This window comes from Corythoichthys intestinalis, chromosome 16 (genome assembly GCF_030265065.1).
Source record: "Corythoichthys intestinalis isolate RoL2023-P3 chromosome 16, ASM3026506v1, whole genome shotgun sequence".
Taxonomy (NCBI): Eukaryota; Metazoa; Chordata; class Actinopteri; order Syngnathiformes; family Syngnathidae; genus Corythoichthys; species Corythoichthys intestinalis.
In genome coordinates, this window is record NC_080410.1 from 15,195,731 (window position 1) to 15,218,478 (window position 22,748).

A 22,748-nucleotide genomic window follows, 5' to 3' on the forward strand; every position below is an offset into this window, starting at 1 on the left:
ACTACGTCATTGTTTGGACGCGCCTCCATGCTGGCAATATGATTCACTTCCGGGCCGGCAGAGTCAATGCGGATTGTAACGTGTGGTAGTGCTAAGCTAACTCTTTCGGTGTTTTAGAAAGAAAATATGGGTGCTTATTGTTGCATTACCGGGTGCAACAGCGTCTCCTACGACAAAAAAAAGGGGTTAGGAAAAATGGACTCACTTTTCACCGTTTTCCTGCATGGAGGACCAAATATCAGATCACGAAGGTACGACGGATGGCTGGATTGCAGCGGTTTGTCGGAAAAGCATTTATGATCATATTTCTGCTGGAATGAGAGTGTGTTCCTGTCATCTCTACTCTTGTAAGTTGAACGCTTTATCCACTTTTGGTTTCAATACGTTTTTGTTTTTTTACACCGTTGTGTAAATCTGCCTCGGTAGCAATGCTCGCCTACTACGACTCACCTACCTGTTGTGTTCCTAGGTAAACCTGCTGACAACACATCCCGATTGGTCACCATCTCTCTTCTTGGATCATTTGACAAAGAAAATTTGTTCAATGGAGTGGTTCCATTTGTCCTGTGTCGGACTCAAACAAGCCCCTGCAGCAGACGCCATCTGGGTCTGCCCTTCTCGTCGATGAACTGCGGGCTTTTAACTTGTGAAAATGCAAGAACTTTAATGCACATATTTATTCTGCTTGGCTATTTAACTATGGCCAGTGACGTATTTATTTATTTATTTATTTTTAAACCACTTTGACAAAGACACGTTTCATTGTAATGTTGAATTTATATATTCTATTATTATTTTTAAATTATAATATTCTTATTTGCACTTATGGAGACTTTAGACTGTCAATTCAAATAGTGTTGGAAAAGTTGCAATACCTAAAATAGAAATGCAAGAACTGTAAAGTACATATTTATACACCTTTATTTACCTAAGGCCACTGGATGTTTTTTAACTGCTTTGATAAAATACAGGTTTTGTTGTGATCTTGTATTTATATAGTATATAGCTTTTTATAGTGTATTATGTATTCTAATATTTGCTGCCCCCTGCCAGACTGTGGGCCATTTTGTACTAAAAGGATTTTAAACTGTCAGTTCAAATACTGTGTTGGAGACTAGTACTTGCAATACTTAAAATGGAACTGCAAGAACTTTAAAGCACATATTTATCCTGTCTGGCAATTTACCCAAGGCCAGTAAATAGTGTTTTAAACTGCTTTGACAAAGACACGTTTATTGTGATCTTGTATTTGTGTATTACTTATAATTATATAATATTTGCTGCCACCGTCAGAGGGTGGGCCTTGTTTGCACTAATTTAAAGATTTTAAACTGTCAATTCAAATATCGTATTGGAGAAATTGCATTACTTGAAATAAATCTATTGCAACTTATCAGTCCCAGTTCTTGTCTACAACACTGTCCAAAAATTGTCAATGCATATTCCAAATAGAATAACAAAATTAAGTCACCTGACTTTGTAATTATTACACCTGTTTATTATGAAGACCTGAAGTAAACAACAAGCAGTTACAGTTTGTCAAGAAGTTGTTCAAGTCATGTTTTGGTATTCATATTTTATTGACTTTTCACAACAACACTTGGGATCGTGTTTGTAAGAGCAGAGCAAACTGAAGTTTCAGCGTGCACTCTTCGCCTTTCCAACCTCTCATAACGCTCCGATGTGGTGCACTTGACCTCAGAATAACCCAAGAAGAGATATGGTGACCAATCGGGATGTGTTGTCAGCATTTCATATGCAGGTTTTCCTAGTAACACAACAGGTAGGTGAGGAGGAGGAGAAGGTTAGCATTGCTACCGAGGCATATTTACACAACAGTAAAAAAAACAACAACAAAAAAACGTATTGAAACCAAAACGGATGAATCGTTCAACTTACAAGAGTAGAGATGAGGGGAATACACTCTCATTCCAGCAGAAATATGATCAAGAGAAATGCTTTTCCAACGAACCGCTGCGCCCCAGCCATCCGTCGTGCCTTCGTGATCTGATATTTGGTCCTCCATGCAGGAAAACGGTGAAAAGTGAGTCCAGTTTTCCTCGCCCTTTTTTTAGTCGTAGGAGAAGCTGTTGCACCCGGTAACACAACAATACACACCCATAATTTCTTTCTAAAACACCGAAAGAGTTAGCTTAGCACGACCACACGTTACAATCCGCATTGAGTCTGCCGGCCCGGAAGTGAATCATATTGCCAGCATGGAGGCGCGTCCAAACAATGACGTAGTACGTCCCATTCCCTACTGCTTCAAAGCTAACACAAAAAAACACAATGGTTAAAAGTATGAGAGGGTAATACATGCAAAAAGTATCTTTTGATATGAGGCAGTGAAAAGGTTCTAAATAACTAAATAAAAACAAAAGTAGTGAGTAATCACCGCCTCTAACTAAATAAAAACAAAAATAGTGAGTAATCGCCGCCTCTAACTATTTAGAACCTTTTCACTGCCTCATATCAAAGATACTTTTTGCATGTATTACCCTCTCATACTTTTAACCATTGTGTTTTTTTGTGTTAGCTTTGAAGCAGTTTACCACATTAGTCACGTAGCGTGTTTAAACCGTCCTTATTTGATATAACTGCATTTAAGTATTTTCTGCAGGCATTTTTTTAGTACCTTATTCCTGTATGCATCTAAACAAAACAAGTTTAGAGCGCACGGTAGTACTTTAGGCAGACCCGGCGGCATGGGCGGGCATTAGGGGGCCGTGCCCGCCCTAGCTCGATTAAACTGTACTGTGTAATTTTTTTATTATTTTTTTTAAATCTTCCACAAAAACACACACACTGGGAGAATGAACCCTATATTCCAGTGTTTTTCAACCGATTGTGCCGCCGCCGCGAGAAATTATCCAATGTCGCTTTTTTTTAACATCGTCGGGCAAAGTTGCAGTAGGAAGGAAGAAATGTGGAAAAAGTTCTCGGTTGTGTGCAGATGAGTCGTGTTGCGTTCAAGAACTGCTCGGATTTCTAGCCGTCAGCCACCTTGCTCTCCGTAACAATGTGGACCCCAGCACTTCTACTGTTCATTATTTGATTCGTCAAGTGTCGATATATACAAAAGTGTCCTTTCCATTTTATCCATATGTGACGACCGTTAATCCTCCCTCTTTGTTTTATTCCAACACATTATCGAGGACAGCTAGGTGGGAGATACCTAGAAATCCGAGCAGTTCTTGAACGCGACACGAGCGGCTATCTAGTGCCATGGCGCCATACAAGCTTAAACTCATCTCCAAATGAACCCCCGTTGCTTCAGAACAAGTCGATGGATTATTTTGTACGCCTTCATGAAAACAAAGAGAAATGGGCAACTTTTTTGAGGAAAACTACAAAGGTAAATAAGAACGCCCTGAAAGCCAGTTACTTTGTTGCTAAATCCCAAAAGTCCCAAACTGTGGCAGAGACGTTAATACTACCTGTCTGCAAAGCCATTGTCAGCGAGACAACCAGCCCTGATGTGCTTAAATGCATTGCTCAAGTCCCCTGTCTGATAGTTTTTCAAGCCTAATTGCTAAACGTTTCACACTGAGTAAGTATAAATACTGAGAAATTATTTTATAATTAAATATACTATACAGAAAGTAATTTTGGAACATTTTGGTGTGGTGTGCCGCGAGATTTTTTCCAACGTAAAAACGTCCCGTGACTCAGAAAAGGTTGAAAAACACTGCTCTAGTCATCCTATCTTGATCTGTCGTCACAATCAGAGCAGCGAACGTAGGCAATTTCTAGCCAATCACAGATAAGGGGGGCGGGCTGAGTAGCCGGCCATTGTGTACTGCGATTGGATAGGGATTGCTCCGGTTACAGAAATGGCAATTGAGCGGCTCCTCCGTTGCTAATTCAAATTGGAATGGACATCCGTGTTTTTTATTTTTCAAGAAACTAAAGACGAACTCAAGCCATGACAAAGACGCGGCCGAAAGTCAACATGAAGGGATAGCGCTGCCACCTCCTGCAGTTTCATTGACTGACACTATCATCAGAAAATATAACGGGTAAAAACGCCACTGTTACGGCTAAATTTACATTGAAGAAGTGTGCCCCCCCCAAAAAAATGTAATCCCCCCCCTGTAATTTCTTTCTGCAGCCGGGTCTAACTTTAGGTGTCAAATTCGACTAATGTAGATGTTTCGCCGATGTAGGATATTTTGGCAGAACACCGGGTATGATGTCCCGGGCCTCAGGACCATAGGGGCCCCTGAATGACCTTTAATTTATTTGACTTTACATTCGCATATTTCTTTTTTATTTAAATCATTGTCTGATTAAATATTATGTTCTACTCAATATATACTTTAAAACTTCAACATATTAAATATTTCAAATACATATTTTTTTTGCACCCCCGGTCTGTTAAATTTAAGTGTCCATCTCAAATTAAATAATAGTTACCGTAATAATAGTAGTAATAATAATAATAATAGTATTAATAGTTAAACCCCAAATATAGTAACACTCAAAGTTGTCATTTATATACTGTATGTATACTATTTAACCCATTGCATGCCTTTGACAGTGATAGACGTCAACATTTTGGCTGGGAGGGGAGAATGAATGTTCGTCGAAATGGATTGGACGTCCAGCACCGTCAATGGCAGCCGGAAAGTTAAAGGAGTACTCTGTAGCATAAAACAAAAATAAATAAATAAAATAAATCATGCAAGAAAGGGGGAATTGGTATTTTAAAATGTCTAAATATATTGTCAGTAGAGCTGGGAATCTTTGGGCACCTAACGATTCGATTACGATTCAGAGGCTCCGATTCGATTATAAAACGATTATTGATGCACCCCCCCTCCTTTTTTTTTTTTTAAATTAAATGTTTTGTACATTAGTTCCAAAATTGTTCAAAAATCCTCTCAGGCTAAACCAAACTACTATTTCAGTATCAAGTTAACATATAGCAGTAAACAAATATACAAAAATAACAGTAAATAAAAAACTCCAGTCCCCATTCTGTAACAGCAGCTTTAAACTACATTCAATTAATTTAATGTTGTGAATCAACTGTTAAAGTTGTTAAAATTGCTCCCATTATTCCATAATTTCCCTTTTGTCTACTTTCGACATGTGAAAGTTTTAAAACTATTTTAAAGATAGATTCAAGTCAATATTTTACAGATTTAGGAGTATTTTAGATAAAAAGTTAATTAGGTTTGCTTGGAAGGTTCGCTACAACAGCCTTGCAGGGAAGTGTACTGCTTTAAGATGGCGGCCGTTTACTAACGCCCGCATCTAGCTTTTTGTAGATGTGCTGCTCACGCAACCGAATCAATGGCGCATCTAGTCCTATATAAATGATATCCACCATTACATTATGTGGATGACGTACTTTGTGGCAGCTTTTCGGCAGCAGTCAGGTATGTTGTTGTGTTTTTTTTATCTCGTGGCATGAGTTGAGCTAGAGCCGTGAGTTGAGCATTGGCATTACCCGAGGGGCCGGGTAATGAGAAGCATGATGTTTAGCTACTCTCGCTGCGTTCTTCCTCGTTGCGCCCCAAAGACCGCGCGGCGCGCTGAGTGTGTTGTACTTCCGCTTTACTTGGCATATTTCAATAATCGGAATTTGGATGTTTGTGAATCGTTCTCGAATCTTCCACGGCCGAATCGCGAATAATCTAAGAATCGGAAATTTTGCACACCTCTAATTGTCAGTATATTTTAAACTCAACCACAATTACCAGGTTGTTTGTGGAAATATTTACCCGAGTATCAGTTCTGTCATAATTTGCGTTCCCCAGCCTGGCATTCATTACCATGAAGATTGTTGACTTAATTGAACACTTTGTTGTTTAAATAAACCATATTTAATTCTTTCGATTTATATGTCAATTTTACAGTGAAGTTAACCCTGGAGCGACGAGTGAAAAACTTGGAAGAAGAACGCTGTGCCTCTTAGAGAAATATGTAAGCAAGACAGTCTCCCTCTCTTTTCCTAAAATTAATGTCATGTGATGGTCCCTCATTTATTGATAATTTTTAGAAGAGGTGGTAATGAATACTACGGATGTGTAGAGGTTTGGTTCTATTGAAAAGGCTAATAGAGCCACAAACAACCTCACTTACCGTATATACTTTTTTCTTGGTAAATTGACGCTGGCATTCATTTTCAACATTACCTATCCGTATGAGAACAATCTTTAAATATCTAATTGTCCATTGAAAGACCCTTTTCATTATGAAAACCTTTCCGAACTATAAAAACAAAATCAATATTCTTAGCAATGGCATAGGTTTGCATCGGGATGGTAGGGTCATAACACTACCAGCTTTTCAGGATGCTCAAATTGTACCCACCAACTTTTAAGCCACCTTATTTTGATTATACAATGAGTTTGGTTATATGGGTAATTTTGATTGTCTTCCCATATGTTATAATAGATGGTAATATTTTTGGTGTGCCATGACAATAAAAGGAAATCTGATCTGATCTGATGGGGATAGACTAGACCCTACCATTATTAAGTGAATTATTTTCATTATGTTCAGACTTACATTTATCCCTTTTCACTTGCCCAATGTACCGGCCCATTTTTTCCCCTCTCAAACGCATGTTTGATTGGCTGATGACTTGACACCCCACCCCCGCCAAAAAGACACACGCACACTCACACAATCTCGCCGACAGAAATACAACATGCAGCCTCCTCCACCCCTTTCGAAGAGGAGGGATATTAGAGCTTTATTTTTCGCCCAGCACAAGCCACTGTAAGTAGTGTAAAAAGACATCAGTATTGTGGAGGTGGGGGAAATGCCACTAATTTTGCTACTAAAAGTCCGACCTGCATCAGAGTTAGCATAGCAATTATACGTGTGAACTTGATAACCTGCAAAACTACTGCGGTCAGGCCAGCTCTGACAAGGAAGAACTAAGTCAAGCTAGTTGACCCTCATTTGGGTCATTGTTTGCATTATGTGCATTACCGTAATGCAACGCGGTGGCTTCAGAGTGCAAGACCCAAGAATGGGTCCACATCAGACGGACACCGACATGAACATGAACTGACATGAAAAAAAAGTGCCTCAGATGTAGATGTCTCAGATTTTTTTCATAATGATATTTTTCCTCAATGATATTTTTCCCAAATCACGTTTATATATACAAATATATGACAATAATTTAGTTTGAGTCTAGGGGTGCTCCAGTGTCCCCCAGAAGTGGACTCATTCTTGGATAGCTCCCTGTTTTTTTTTTTAATAAAGGGACTTGCACTTCAAAATGTTTCTTTAGTAGTTTTGGAAAATAAAGGTTTGAATCGAATGCTGTATCACGTGAACGAATACACATAAAAGTTAGTATAAGTCAATACAGATTCATTTTGCTTTGATCATTTTGCCTATCAATTAATGAGGTTCATATTACTAAGAAATGTGGCCCTCGTGCCAGTTCAATAATCTGTTTTGTCTTATTAATGTACCGGGTATGCTGTTATATCGCCCTTACCAAACCTACGTCCTTGATTCTTAGGTTCCCGAGCATGTTTTTTCAAGTTAGTCTGCTCGCTGTACTTATAATGCTGTGGCGTGTATAACAAGAAGCTTCAGGTTATGCAGTATCCCGGGTGGTAGGCTGGTGGCAGAGATGTTTCGTCTTTGGACATTTTCTTTTATGATTTTTAATTTTTGCAATTTTGAAGGAGAAAAATTGGTTTCATTTTTCAATTCTAAAATGATTTCTAATATCATTGCAGTTTTATGCTGTGTGTTCAAAGCACAATTAAAAGAGTTGAACATCAAATTTTTCAATTTTTGGCCTTAAATGTTTGGTGTTGGTGGAAGACCACACACACTGTTACACTCTCGCGCCCCAAAATCATGTGTAATCACTAAAAAATCGAAATACTAAAACTTTGCTAATGTATTACACTGTTATTGATTAAAATACTGTTTTTCAGGGATTCAATAGCACAACAATTAAATTTGCTAAACTTGAGCAAACTCTTGCAATTGCAGAAAAAGATAATTGTAATTGACAGAACAAGTAAGACAGATGAGTTAATCCAACCTCAGGTATTCCAAAAGTTCAGGAATGTTAATAAATTTGTTGTCAATATATTAATCCTGCTAAAAAAACAGTAAACAAAGTGCGTAAAAGCGCCAAATGTCCATCTGCTAATCTGCTCAAACCTACCAGAAAACAAGCCTGAAATGAATGTCATTTATGGGAATTTCTTCTGTTTCTCTTATTTCAGCACCTTAAACGTCCAGTGTTTCTTGCATTGTGAGGCCATTCAAAGCCAGTAGGTGTGGTCATTATTCAAGATATTGATACTGCACATTGTACTGTGAGAACTTATTGATGTCATAGAAAAGTATGGGAATGATTGAATTGTGCTAAAATCTACAATCAACATGTTGATTCACCCTGATTTCACAACATTGTTCACTGCTTTTCCCATCACTTTGAGCAGAGAGGATGGACTCAGAGATCACGTGGCAAAATGAACTCCGGCTGGTTCTTGTCGGAAATACAGGAGCGGGCAAAAGTGCATCAGGAAACACCATCCTGGGCAGGGAACACTTTGTGTCAGAGCTCAGTTTTAGCTCAGTGACCCAGAAAACTGAGTATGGAATCGCTGAGCTTGTGGAGGATCATGACCGGAAGAGAAAGGTGACAGTGGTAGATATGCCAGGGTTTGGGGACACTAACCTCACTGAAGATGAAGTTCATGAAGAAATAGCCAAATGTATTGTTTACTCAAATTTTGCGCTCCATGCCTTTTTCTTGGTTGTACCGATCGGGCGTTATACAGAAAACGAAGCGCAGGCTGCCATCAATCTGGCAAAACTTTTTGGAGAAGATGCCGTTAAATATCACACAATAGTTCTTTTTACCGGAGGGGATCGTCTTAAGGGCAAGAGCTTTGAAGAATACCTAAGAGAGGCGCCTGCTGGGCTCAGGGAACTTATTGGCACGTGTGGGGGCAGGTACCATGTGTTCAACAATGAAAACTCCAGTGATGTTGCCCAGGTTCATGAACTCATGTCAAAGGTGGACAGGATGGTCACGACAAGTACAACTAGGGTTTATACTAATCAAATGTTTGAAGAGGCCCAGGCATCTGTGAGGAAAGAACTGCGTACAAGTAGCGGTAGTGCAGGATGGCCGTCTCTTGAAAAGATGTGGCCGATCGTGAAACGCGTCGTCGATGCAGGCTTCGTTGGCGCATGTATTGGAGCCATATTTGGTGCTGGCGTGGGCGTCGTTGTAGCCTCCATCGGAGGGTCCACTATAACTAAAGATCTTGGTGTGGGAATACTCACGGGTGGATTTGTTGGCAGTGTTATAGGTGTCGTTGCTGGTATTGAGGCTGGTAGTCCGGAGGACGCTGCACAGGATGCTTCTGATCAAGTTAGTGAGGTCGGATTTCGCACTTTGAAAGTAGCTATAGATGTAAGAAATATGGTGGGCACAGGGCCATACCAGAGTGTGAATGTTGGGGCACACAATGCGATTGATGCTTCTGTAGGTCAAAATAGACAGGGTAGATAGATAGGGGAGGCTGCAATAACGGCAACCTCAGGTGATCGTGTGCAAATGAGTGTGGTCAAACCTAAACGCAAAGGATCAGGAAAGAATTGAAGGCATGTGCCTTTTACTATCGCTAAATTATCAAATGTATGAGGCCAAAGATGTAGCCAGAAATTCTATGGAGGCTACACATTTCATTACTTTACTCTGTTTCATGCAGAAGATAGATACAAATTAATGGGAGGTGGTTGTAATAGATCAAAATTAATGGGAGCCTGTCTAGGTTTGTCCATTATATACTTTGTGTTTAGATTGCAATCACTTTTGTAAGTCAACCAGCTCTGTCAACTACTCACCAATGGGCAGTTAGAACAAAGAGTTTAATCCAGGCAGACCCGCATTTTTTCTGCTGGGCAAAAAAAAAACAAAAAAAACTCAAATACCAGAACAAAGTGAGATTTTTTTGGTCGGGGATATTACATGCTTTTATTGGTTATTTTTTATGCTAATGTTACATTGTGTTTGATGAGAAATGAGTACTTACGTTTGCCTTTTTGAAGTTCCGTTTTGCCTCAGCCGTTTTCAAAGAGGCAAAAATAGCAAAGAGGGTGTGCTAAACTTCATGATCTGATTTCGATGAGTAAAGTTTCATCCAATGATCTCCCAGAAGTGGCAATAGCAACGAAATTCAGTGTATTTATTGATTGATTTAGAGAGGCAAACGTGTCATGTCCTTCAGCAGCATGCTCAGGTTTGAAGGGGTTAAATTTAAATGTTAGTCCGGTCAGCCACATACTGTATCATTGAGGATTTGGCAAGCAAAAAAAAAGAAAATGGGAAGTCAGGGCATTTTCAACCCTAACTGTCAATCGAAGTTTGATTTAAATAAAAAATAATGATTGTCACTTTTAGCGCATACACCCGGCTATATATACACACATGCTCGTATGGTATTTACCAGTACTATTTTCTATGTTTGTACTTTAGACTTTTTTCACTTAAATAAAAAGAATTGTCATTTAAATATGTAATACATTATACATTCATCTCGATTTTGCGTTCAACAAGTAAGTCTTATAAATAAGTTTGGACTTCACTGTGTTGTATTGATAAAGGCAATCAATCATGATAATTTTGTCCATTCCATCCTGTCATTTTTGTACAACTTTTTTCAAATGTGTGATTTGTTATGCACTGTATGTTTATAATTCCCTCATTTTTAAATGAATTGTGTATTGCCAAATGTCAAATAAATTGTTTAAAATTCAAGACATCTTGACCACTCGTGTTTTCTAAACAGTGGAAATGCACAATTTTTACTTTAAAATATTAGCAAATATATTTCATCTATAAATAAATTAACCAGTGTTTTATTTCTATGATATGTCATTTTAATTAATTCAGAACAATTTTGCTTTTTTTTTTTTCACCCAGCTGCTATTTAATTTGTATTTTCTGATACCAAACTAAATTGGAGTTTTCCCCGTCTCAAATTGGGGTCAGGGTGAAGTCAAAAGACATTGTATTCAGTGTGAAAACTTTTGTTCGACATAATTCACATTTATTTGATGTAATCCTTACAAGGAAGAGGATGCTGATTTAAAATGCCATGTTACCGCATCAATTATTCATTTCTATTTATGAACCAGCATTTTCCGTCTTGCCTTTAGCTGTCGCCGTTCTCGTCGAGTTGTCACCAGAGGGCGGGGGGGGCGGGATTTAATAGCTTCAGATGTATGACGTACTATCAGGCCACGAAGAGTGCAGTTTTTTCATTGGTCAATCCCGCCTGGTCTGCTGACAACAACGCATCCGTCTGAACCAATCTAATCGCGTTTTAGATCAACCCGTCTGTTTGTGAATGACGTAACTACCGTAGAACAATATGGCGTCGTGTGCAGGCAACGTAATTGTAAATGAGTTTAACCGGTTAGACTGCTGCCTCATTTGAGGCACTGGTGTTTTCAAACTTTCACTATTGATTCTTATAAATAAACATTGGAGCCCTGCGTGCTGGCTGGCTTCTGTTTTTATTCAGCTAGTGCTTGCTGTAAAGCCGCTAGGCCAGTCAGTGAAGGCGGTCAAGGATGGACATTGGAGAGTACATGTCTCCAATGGAGAACGTGGACCCGACTTTAGCGGAGTTTGGGAATGACTTAACTCTGGGGGAAATCGATGGTGAGTTGCAATATCACTGACAACCGTGTTAAAACGTTTGTGCCCCTTTGCTTAGTGTATTTCCGAGTACACTCGTCTGATAAACGTGGAATATGTGAGTGTCTTGCGTGGAGTAAATCTGTAATATGTCATAATTTACAACAACATTATTCATGAACTCTTATTCAATCTTAGCATTCAGTCATTCAAATTACTAAATGATGCTCCCATAAATTTGAGGATCTCATTCTATGTGTGCACTATATAATGAAGCAGATCATTCACTTAACACCCGCACACGAAAATGTGCGTTATTATTTTTTTAACCTATTCAATCATGAATATAGTGACAATACAGCCTAATAAATCACCTATTCAAATGCAATAAATTGTTTTTATTAAGTAAAACACAAACTATATTAAAATTTTATAAGTATTGAAAAAAAAACAATTAGGGGTGTAACGGTACACAAAAATCTCGGTTCGGTGCGTACCTCGGTTTTGAGGTCACGGTTCGGTTCATTTTCGGTACAGTAAGAAAACAAAATGCAAAATATAAATGTGCTCGTTGTTTATTACACACCTTTGTGCTTTCAACAATAGGAACATTAGCCTAAACCAGTACTTCTATAGTGGGGCGCGCCCCCCCAGGGGGGCGCAGAGCGATGTCAGGGGTGGCGCATGTGACCTCGGGGAACATGCTTTTTTTTTCTTCCCCCCCCCCCCCCCCCCCCCCGTACTGGAATAAAGTGTACTTGCACATCCACTCAGTGGGTGGCAGTGGCGCTCTCATTTTCAGAGTGCACGCAATATTTTTGAACTAAGCAAGAGCACACAGAAAAGAGATATGAAAAGCTGTGAGTGTGCGCCATTTTCGAAAGCCGTTTTCCAGCCGGACTCGCGCAGCGACCTCACGTGTCCGCCCGAGAAGTGCCATTTTCGGCTTGGGATCGTCACGACGACCGTCCTCACCTACGGTTCTCCCTTGGCCGCCAAGAATGCGCTTTTTTAATCGTGCCGTTTGCCTTTTGGCTTTGACTTTTAATACAGTGGGAGATGAGGAAAGACCACTTTTTACCGTGTCTAAAAATAATTCTAGCGGACAGCCGGAAGCCAAATCAATTAAGACGCCACTGAAAGACATTATACCCCAATCTCATTGATAAGCCGCTTGTTTTTCAGCGAAAACGTGCCGAATATTGCCAACAATCGTCCCGCTTTGTCATTGTAATATCAGTAAACCAGTGAGCACTGTTAGCCTGCTCAGTGCAAAATAACCCCACACCATTGCAAAGGAGGTGATATGGTGAGCAGCAAAAATAAAAACTGTCCTTCTGTCCAAAGACACTCTTTTTTTTTTTCTTCTTAAATTCAGTTTTGTTTTTTGGGTCAAATTTTTGGGCGTATTGTCCTCACGTTTCTAATCAATTTGAATGTGTTATTATTTTCTGATTTTATTACATTTTTCTGTATCAAGTGGTCAAAAATGTACCTTGAGTGCATTTTACAGTTTGGATGTGACTTTTTTTAAATTTTTTTTAATTCAGGCAAATTGATGCGTGTTAAGTCTTTCCTGTTACAAACAAAACATTTTTAATAAAGTTATACTTTATTATATGTTGATCAATGTAAGACAATGTTAGGCAGAGGCATACTTATTATTGTAATTTTATAGACAAATGATACTATTTACAGTGGCGGTAGAGAGTTTGGAGGGGCGCGGAACATTTATGTCTTCCTTGGGGGGGCCGTAGCAGAAAATAATTGAGAAGCACTGGCCTAAACAAAGCTAGAATTCTGCTCAAAAAGTAGTGGGTATTTAAAGATAATCCAACAACAATTTGCCTTTCAGACCCCGCGTATTGGTCAGCTTTCTTTCTGAAAGAAAGAAGAAAAAAGAAGTCCTGTGCTAAAGAGAAAAGCAATCCCAATCCCAAAGATTTTAAAATGTATTTTACAATTGAAATGCCTCAATGAATCATTTTTTTTCCTAATGAACAGTTTTCAAAAGCTTTATTGGTGGATTTTCTCAAGTTAAAGCGGCACACAGAAATTAATAAATTTAATTGTGTAAGCAGGATCTGTGTATTCTTAATTTTTAATTATAGGTGTTATAGCTCATTTCAATTTATTTTATTTAAATGGGCTATTATCTATTTTATTATGTGTTTATATTTTACAAATGTGATGTAGTGTTCATTTGTATGGTATATTTTATGTTGTATAACTTTAGTTCCTATGTGAATATTAGTTCCTAGTTCCTACTGGTTTTGTTGTGGTAGGAGGGTTTTGTATTGAACATGGGGCCATGTTGGTTATTATTATAGCAGAGAAGACGGCAGTAAATCAACAAAGACAAGTCAACTGTGCCCCGATCTACCACTCAAGAGATCTGATGGACTCAAAAAGTGGGTTACGATTGCATATTAGTTTGAAAATCGACCGGATTCACCGTATTTTTACACGAGTGACTTCCGGTCTGCCCGAACCTAACTACCGGTAGTAGTATTTACGCAGGAGGGTTGCGTCTCGCGTCAAATAATAAACTCTGCCGTTCATTTCGTGTGCGTCACGTTGAACCGCTTCTGGGACGCGTCAACACGCGGCCGCACAGCGACTGGTGTGCATTGGCTGATTGACTTTAACGCCCGCGTTTCACTGTGTTCTCGCGGCGGCCACGCTGTCGTTTCTGGGTTTTACGGTCCTACCATGTTGGTCCTCATTATAGTAGAGAAGACGGAGTAAATGTAATCTACACAAAGAAACTGTAACCCGATCGACTCACAGCCTCGAAAAGTCAGGGTTACATTACGTCAGAAACTCGCCTCCGTTCCGAACCGAGCACCACATACCGAAACGGTTCAATACAAATACATGTACTGTTATACCCTTACACACAATGCATCCTGAGTCATTTTAAAGCTAGTTAAGTGCAGAATATGAAATCGGTGAGAAACCCAATGTCGATTTTATTGTCTGCCAATTAGAGCCCATTAAAAGTGTTAATTTGATCCAAAATGTCTGTCATTTTGTCCTGCAAAGTGCGCATGCAATAAATTTGAATTCAAATTATTATAATTTATTACATCATATTATCATTGCCAATCAGATTTTTCCTAATGGGTGTCATTTTGAAATTATTCTTAGTGTAGAATCTGAAGTATATGCGATTGCCTCCAGAAATCTGAATATGCAGTGCTTTTATTTTGAAATGTTCACCGGAAGTACGTTTGCTAAGCCACTAACCGTACACTTTACACTCAGTAAAAAACAAAGTGCACTTCGCTTTCGTCAAGCGTGTGGTGTCGGTAATAGATTTTTTTCTTTTGTTCTCATCGCTTGCAAATTCTTTAATCCAGCGAGTTTTCATGTGTGAAGTGTCACCTTTTAGCTGCAATTTTGCGTTGTGGAGAAGACTGCCAATGTTTTATAGCAGGCTAAAGTGGTTAGTACCTCAGTGTAGTGATACTAACGTTTTACAATGTTTAATATCAGTGTTTCTTTATTTTGTATGTCTGAACTTTAATTCTGCGGTGTGTCGATAGCCAATAAACATATGTGAAAGCTACTGGAGTCTCATATGAAATCAACACGCCCGTGTGCCGAGTGTACGCAGCACACGCACGCACAAATGTATGCACGCACGGTCGCAGTGATAAATCGCAGCCGGGAAAATTACCGCTCTCATTATTATTTACTGTGCGATAATTTGACTTGGTGCATATCGCGACACGCTTAAATGCATTCACTGTGAAACTCACTGAAATACAGTTTTAGGACAGAAAAAAACTCTAGGTTCCACAGTTCTGTGATTATGATTTGTCAAATTTTTCACATGAAATAAAATGGACAATGTCTATCTAATGTAAGTCAATGCTGACATAAACTACAAAACGCTATAGACAGCTTGGTATTGTATGGCACAAAAATTGAAATTCAGATTTACCAGTAAATTAAAGGTAATTTAAAAATTCATTTGCTAGAACACTATGTCCAAAATGTAACTGTTACCGTCCCCGACTGGTAATCATTGTAGCATCGAGGAATGTAAAGTCCAATAAAAGAAGAAACATTTTCAGTTAAAAAACAAAAACAAAAAAACTTGTCGGCATATTAAGTACAAAGTATATGGAACAAATTAGAATGGAACATATATTATTCAAAATTATCAGTTTTCTGCCAGTAGCCAAGTTTGCACTTTAGTTTAACAATTTACTTACTCCTCCACTCGTACTACTATGTCTAGAAACTCCCCCTCCCTAATTACTCTCTTTGGGACCGTAGTTAGTAGTTACATAACCCCTTTTTTTCTTTTCACCGATAAGCCCACTGCACTAATCCCCATTGTACCATCTTGTCTGAGGTTCCTAAGGCTCCTGGGGCCCTTGTTCTGTCTGTTTATCTAACAGTCTGCTTCCCATTAAAGTGCACATGTGCATGGTTTTGTACATCTGTCAGCATAAAAGTGTTCATCTGAATGTGCTTGAGTATCCAAGTTGAAGAAATCTTTGCAAACTGATTTTCTTTAATGGTTTCAGTGGGTCAATTCCTGTCTGTTGCATTATTTTGCATAACCAGGGTTAATGGTGGGAAGTTGGGAACCTCTGTGTACCTCCCCGATATGATAGAATTTGCGATTCAACGCTCATGATAATTATCTCACTATATGGCGATACAACAATTATCGGTCAGGAAATTAATCTCATGATATTCTACGATACAACTATTAAAGAGAAAGCAAGGTATTTATGAATGGGAAAAAAAACCTTGCGGACAATCTGGCCAAAAACTATTGTCCTCCTCACTGTCTCTGGCTATGGTTAAGTGTAAATATTTATTAGAATTTAAACACCCCATCTGGAATATTCCTCATGTTAGCAACTTCATTTCTTGGACTGAGGAGTTAATAATTTGGGAGTCTCTAAAATTGCTAATAGTTTGTGATCCTTATGTTAGAACTAGGGCTGTCAAACGATTAAATATTTTAATTGAGTTAATCACAGCTTAAAAATTAATTAATCGTAATTAATCGCAATTCAAACCATCTATAAAATATGCCATATTTTTCTGTAAATTATTGTTGGAATGGAAAGATAAGACACAAGATGGATATATACATTCAACATACTGTACATAAGTACTGTATTTGTTTATTATATCAATTAATCAACAAGATGGCATTAACATTCTGTGAAAGCGATCCATGGATAGAAAGACTTTTAGTTCTTAAAAGATAAATGTCTGTACAAGTTATAGAAATTTTATATTAAACCCCTCTTAATGTTTTCGTTTTAAGAAAATTTGTAAAATTTTCAATCAAAAAATAAACTAGTAGCTCGCCATTGTTGATGTCAATAATTACACAATTCTCATGTTACTTGAACCCATAACATCAGTCGCACCAAAGTGCCAGCAGAGGGAGACAAAAAACACAAGTAACAAGTGGCCATGACACTGTGCTGTCATTTTAATCTGTTTGAGTGGGGCATGTGCGTTAATTGCGTCAAATATTTTAACTTGATTAATTTAAAAAATTAATTACCGCCCGTTAACGCGATAACTTTGGCAGCCCTAGTTAGAACACTAAAAATATAGCGAAAAAAGTGTGGAAACTGTAGACATGTTTAGTGTGTGTGTGGAGTTTTGTGTGTGTGTGGAGGGGGGAGGGTGCACGTGATTGTGAATAGTCATGGACTCATGGTACACAAATTCACAGTGACAAATGAAATCTAGTGCACATGCGTTCTTGCATAAGGCTTTTGTGAAATTATTATACTTCCTAAAACTGTTGCCTCAAACAGACACACTGGCACAATTCATTATCAGGTGTTTGCGGGAATGCAATCTGCTTATTTATGACTGGGACAACCTAGACGTTAGTGTTCCTGCGTTTTAACCATGAGGTCATGTCTGAATCAGAATGTTGCTCTGTTTTGGCTTCCCATACTAGTCCACCTGGATGTTTCTGTTGTTTTTGTTGTTGTTTCTCCTGATGGTTTAATTTAGCTGTGTCGTGTTCTGCGTTGCATAATTACTCCATCATAACGTCAGTTTTCATATAAAATAAAATAAACACTTTACTGAGTCTTCAGTAGCGGACTTCAAAACCAACCAAACAGACAAGGTCGAAAGCTCACTGAAATCAAAGCTCTCGTTAAAGCACTTCACATTCACTTTTACTGATATTTTGGCATCCAGTCGCATTTATTCCAGGCGACGTAGTTTACTTACACTTTATTGTTTACGTTATTCACGTTTTTCACATAAAGGCAGTCACTGGGTGTGCCCTGGGTGGTGTCATGTCATAAGATTAATGTGACAGGTTGCTTTTTGTTCTTTAAGCCTGAAATGCAAGGGTGGCCATCTGATTTCCTTGTAGCTACATTGGAAAAACGTCCCAAGTCATATCGGTTTATTGTCTGGGTACCAGACGGCAAACTCCTGTACATCCCAATATTTTCTTCACTATTAAAGTGTCCAAATTTAACCCTTTCAGGGACAATGATTTTGTGTGTCATTTGCGTTGTCAATTGGACCCAATAAAAATGTATTTGTGGGTTCAATATGAATGGGAAGCAATGCAAAGTTTTTGTGTGTCTAATAACTAGAGGTGTGCGAAATTTCCGATTCTTAGATTATTCGCGATTCGGCCGTGGAAGATTTGAGAATATTCACAAACATCCAAATTCCAATTATTGAAATATGTCAAGTAAAGCGGAAGTAAATCACACTCAGCGCACCGCGCAGTCTTCAGGACGCAATGAGGAACGGAGCAAGAGTAGCTAAACATCATGCTTGTCATTACCCGGCCCCTCGGGTAATGCCAATGCTCAACACACGGCTCTAGCTCAACTCATGCTGCGAGATAAAAAAAACAACAACATACCTGACTGCTGCCGACAGCTGCTACAAAGTCCGTCCACATAATGGTACGGTAGATATCATATTTATATAGGACTGGATGCAAAATGGACTCGGTGGCGTTAGCAGCACATGTACAGAAAGCTAGATGCGTGCGGTAGTAAACGGCCGCCATCTTAAAGCAGTAGACGTCCATGCAAGGCTGTTGTAGCGAACCTTCCAAGCGAACCTAATTAACTTTTTATCTAAAATACTCCTAAATCGGTAAAATATTGACTTGAAATTATCTTTAAAATAGTTTTAAAACTTTCATATGTCGAAAGTAGACAAAAGGGAAATTATGGAATAACAGGAGCAATTTTAACAACTTTAACGGTTGATTCACAACATTAAATTAATTGAATGTAGTTTAAAGCTGCTGATACAGAAAGGGGATTTGAGTATATTATTTATTGTTTTTAACTGTTAACTTGATACTGAAATAGTTGTTTATTTAAGGCTGCGAAGCTTTATTTAAATTTATTTTTTATTTTTATTTTTTTTTTACAGTTTTTGTAACTAATGTACAAAACATTAAAAGCAGCTAATAGCGAGGGGGGGGGGGGTCGTCAATAATCGATTTATAATCGAATCGTAGCCTCTGAATCGTAATCGAATCGTTAGGTGCCCAAAGATTCCCACCTCTACTAATAACATTGACCATGCCATAGAGCAGGGGTGGGCAAACTATTCCACAAAGGGCCGCAGTGGGTGCGGGTTTTTGTTGCAACCCATTAAGAGGACGCCTTTTCATCAATCTGCTTTTTTACAAGTGTAATCAGTCAATTGCAGTCAGGTGCTTCTCATTTCTGCTGAAACCTCATTGGTTAAACTATCTGTGCTGGGTCAGTTGGAACAAAGACCAGGACCCACTGCGGCCCTCGAGGACCGGTTTGCCCACCTGTGCCATTGAGTTAAATTATTTCATAGGGTCCAATGCAAACATCTTTGTTTGAGCTTTCCTCAAAAAATGTTCATGACGAGCAAACAAATTAGTTTGAAGTTAAAATGGTTAAAATCGCTTCAAAAAAAGGATCTCCAAGGCGTGTCAATGGCATTGACATTAATGGGTGTCATTAGCATGGACGTGCATGGGCCGTCAATGGCATCGACATGGACTTCAATGTTATTGATGTACGTGGCTGTCAATATCATGGACGTACAGTATGTGGCCGTTAATGGCGAGGATGTACATTGGCGTTAAATGGCATTGACATTCAAAGGCATCAATGGCATGGCTGCATATAGGCGTCACTGGCATGTACGTACATAGGCGTCTTTTGCATTCTCATTGGCATTCCTTAACCCTAACGCAGTTCTTCCTCTAACCCAGGGGTCAGCAACCCGCAGCTCTAGAGCCGCATGCAGCTCTTTAGCGCCGCCCTAGTGGCTCCTTGTAGCTTTTTCAAAAATGTTTGAAAATGGAAAAACATGGGAGAGGGCATTATATTCTTGGTTTTAATACGGTTTCTGTCAGGACAAGCACTCTTCTAATTCATTAATATTGTCATGAAACTTGAGGCGGCATCGTATAACATAGTAGTTATGTGGTGCGTCATTCTCTACAGGATGCACTGCAGGAAGAATAAACATTTACCTTATTTTCCACACAATAAGGCGCACCTTCAACAAATGGCCTACTTTAGAACCGTTTTCATGTATAGGGCACACTTTCATTATAAGGTGCAGTAATAGTAGTAGTAGTAGTAGTAATGGTTGGCATTGCATTATGCATCCACTAGATGGAGCTGAGCTAAATGAAATGTCATGCCATGATTAACCAATATTCACTCATATATATAAGGCAGATCTGATTATAAGGGGCACTGTCTGCTTTTCAGAAAATTGACTTTGGCTTTTAGGTGCACCTTATGGTGCGGTAAATACGGTAATCATGAAGGCTCATTATGTATTTGTAGGTAACTTAGTCATTTTGATAGTAGGCTAATATAGCTAATATAGATATGTACAGCATGCCTTCATTATAAGGCTTTCATTTTTTCACGGCTCCAGACATATTTGTTTTTTTGCTCCAATATGGCTCTTTCAACATTTTGGTTGCCGACCCCTGTTCTAACTCTAGCCGTAGCCCTAAACCTATCGGTAATTCCAACCAGCTGTAACGAGGCATGTGCCGATATGAGATTCTGACGGTGCGATAACCTTAAGCCAAAATATCACGGTTTCACGGTATCACGTTATTGCAGTTACAGCTCTAAAATATGTTACTTTGAGATATCTTGCCGAAGTATTCCCATACCAACGATTTCATTTTCTTCGATTGGGGGAAAAAAGTTCAGAAGTTTCACCACCTCCAGCCATCGTGTTGCACAGCTGACTCACTGACACTGAGCAACAACCGATGGGGTAGGGTTGAGCCTTAAGCTGCAAACGAGTGATTTCTCCATACATTTTTGGGACAAAAAATAGCTAATACCTCAGGGACAGTATGACGGAAAATTTTTGTGGTTTTGAATTGGCGTAATTATTGACTCAGACCTAAAATTTGATAGCCATCTAAAGTCCGTCACTAAATCCGCTTATTACCACCTAAAAAATATAACCAGAATTAAGGGGCTTCTGACTCAACAAGACATGGAAAAACTTATGCATGCATTCATTTTCAGCAGATTGGACTATTGCAACGGTATATTTACAGGTCTTGATAAAAATCAGTCAGGAAGCTGCAGCTAGTACAGAATGCTGCAGCCAGAGTCCTCACAAATACAAGGAAGCTGGACCACATTACACCGGTTTTGAAATCGCTACACTGGCTTCCAGTGAGTCAAAGGATAGACTATAAAATACTATTGCTCGTCTACAAAACACTTAATGGCCTTGGACCAAAATACATGCTTGACTTGTTAGATTCCTATGAGACATCTAGACCCCTAAGGTCGCTGGAACCGGTCTTCTGTATGTTCCAAGAACAAGAACCAAGCAGGGTGAGGCAGCATTTAGTTATTATGCTCCTCACCTCTGGAACAAGTTACCTGCACGTCTGAAGTATGCTCAAACTGTTAGCTCTTTTAAATCAGGGCTAAAAGCGCTTTTGTTTAGCACTGCATATCCATAACTGTCTATATATTTCAATCCACTTGCTTTCTATTCCTCTTGTGCTTATACCCATTGCTGATTTCAATGATTATTAGTAGTAGTAGTTTTGTTTTATTTTTATTTTTGTTTCATTTCTATTTATTTATTTTTATTCTATTTGTGATTAAATGCGATCTTTTGTCTTGGTTTTTACGTTGTATTGATTTAAATGTGATTTTTATGATCTTCATGTGATGTAAAGCACCTTGAATTGCCTTGTGTTGAATTGTGCTTTATAAATAAATTTGCCTTGCCTTGCCTTGAAACCTTAATGTTTTCATACCACGTTATACCTTGAAACCGGTAATCTGCACTTCTAGCTGTAACCTGGTCGTGACATTAACCCTAGCTGTGAAATTAACCCGACAGTTAAAATGAACAGCGCAATTTAAATGACACTGGAAATGAATTATAGGGCCGTCAGTGGCAGCTAATGAGTTAAATGACTACCCTGTAAAGGTAGAAAAAAGTCATAATTTGTGCACGAAAGGGTTAAATAAAATCAATTTTTGGACAGGGGTACAAAAACAACGATAATGAAAACCTGATGGCTTTTCCAGGTTTTTCTCGGTTGGAAAAAATATATGCAAGTATCAATAAAGAGAGGGACCAAGACATTTGGTTTTTCCCATTTGTATTTTGCAGCGTAAATGGCTATCCATCCAAATGTGTGAAAAGCTAAGACAGCACAACTGTACTGTGCATTTTGTATAGTTTTCCAAGAACCCATAACATTACTGTTAAACACTAAACAATATCTTGCCACAAAATAAATTGAAGAATAGTAAAAACTCCAGATACTGCTCCGGCATATTTAAAAAGCAGGGAGGAGCTTCAATAGGCAATTAATTTTCATCTGTGTGTACAGCACAAATTTAACAATGTTTGAAATGATAGTTCTTGGCTGTCTGGGCCATCAGCACATCATTTTTCAAGGTCATAGGCAGAGATAGTGTTTGCTTGCATGCGCCACTTCAAGGCCAGTCTGCAACATTTGCTGCTATTCATGGGCTTATCTTCCTGCCATAAAAACAATCTCCGTGCTTTTCCACTATATTCACAGACTCTCTTTACACCTCGTGATTGCCGAATGCTT

At 38.7% G+C, this 22,748-nt stretch overlaps 2 protein-coding genes across 3 annotated transcripts in view; both read left to right on the forward strand.

Annotated features, from left to right (window-relative positions):
- LOC130904392 (uncharacterized) overlaps nucleotides 1–10,667 on the forward strand; it is a 33,016-nt gene extending 22,349 nt beyond the window's left edge. The window contains exon 5 of the mRNA XM_057817118.1: nucleotides 8,436–10,667. Within this exon, the coding sequence (XP_057673101.1) occupies nucleotides 8,436–9,520 (1,085 nt within the window). The 3' untranslated portion in view covers nucleotides 9,521–10,667. The remainder of the gene's footprint in view (nucleotides 1–8,435) is intronic.
- A 692-nt stretch (nucleotides 10,668–11,359) lies between these two features.
- Nucleotides 11,360–22,748, forward strand: part of srebf2 (sterol regulatory element binding transcription factor 2) — a 34,955-nt gene continuing 23,566 nt past the window's right edge. For both annotated transcript variants that reach the window (XM_057817460.1, XM_057817461.1), the window contains exon 1: nucleotides 11,360–11,677. In XM_057817460.1, coding sequence (XP_057673443.1) covers nucleotides 11,587–11,677 — 91 coding nt within the window. In that variant the 5' untranslated portion in view covers nucleotides 11,360–11,586. The remainder of the gene's footprint in view (nucleotides 11,678–22,748) is intronic.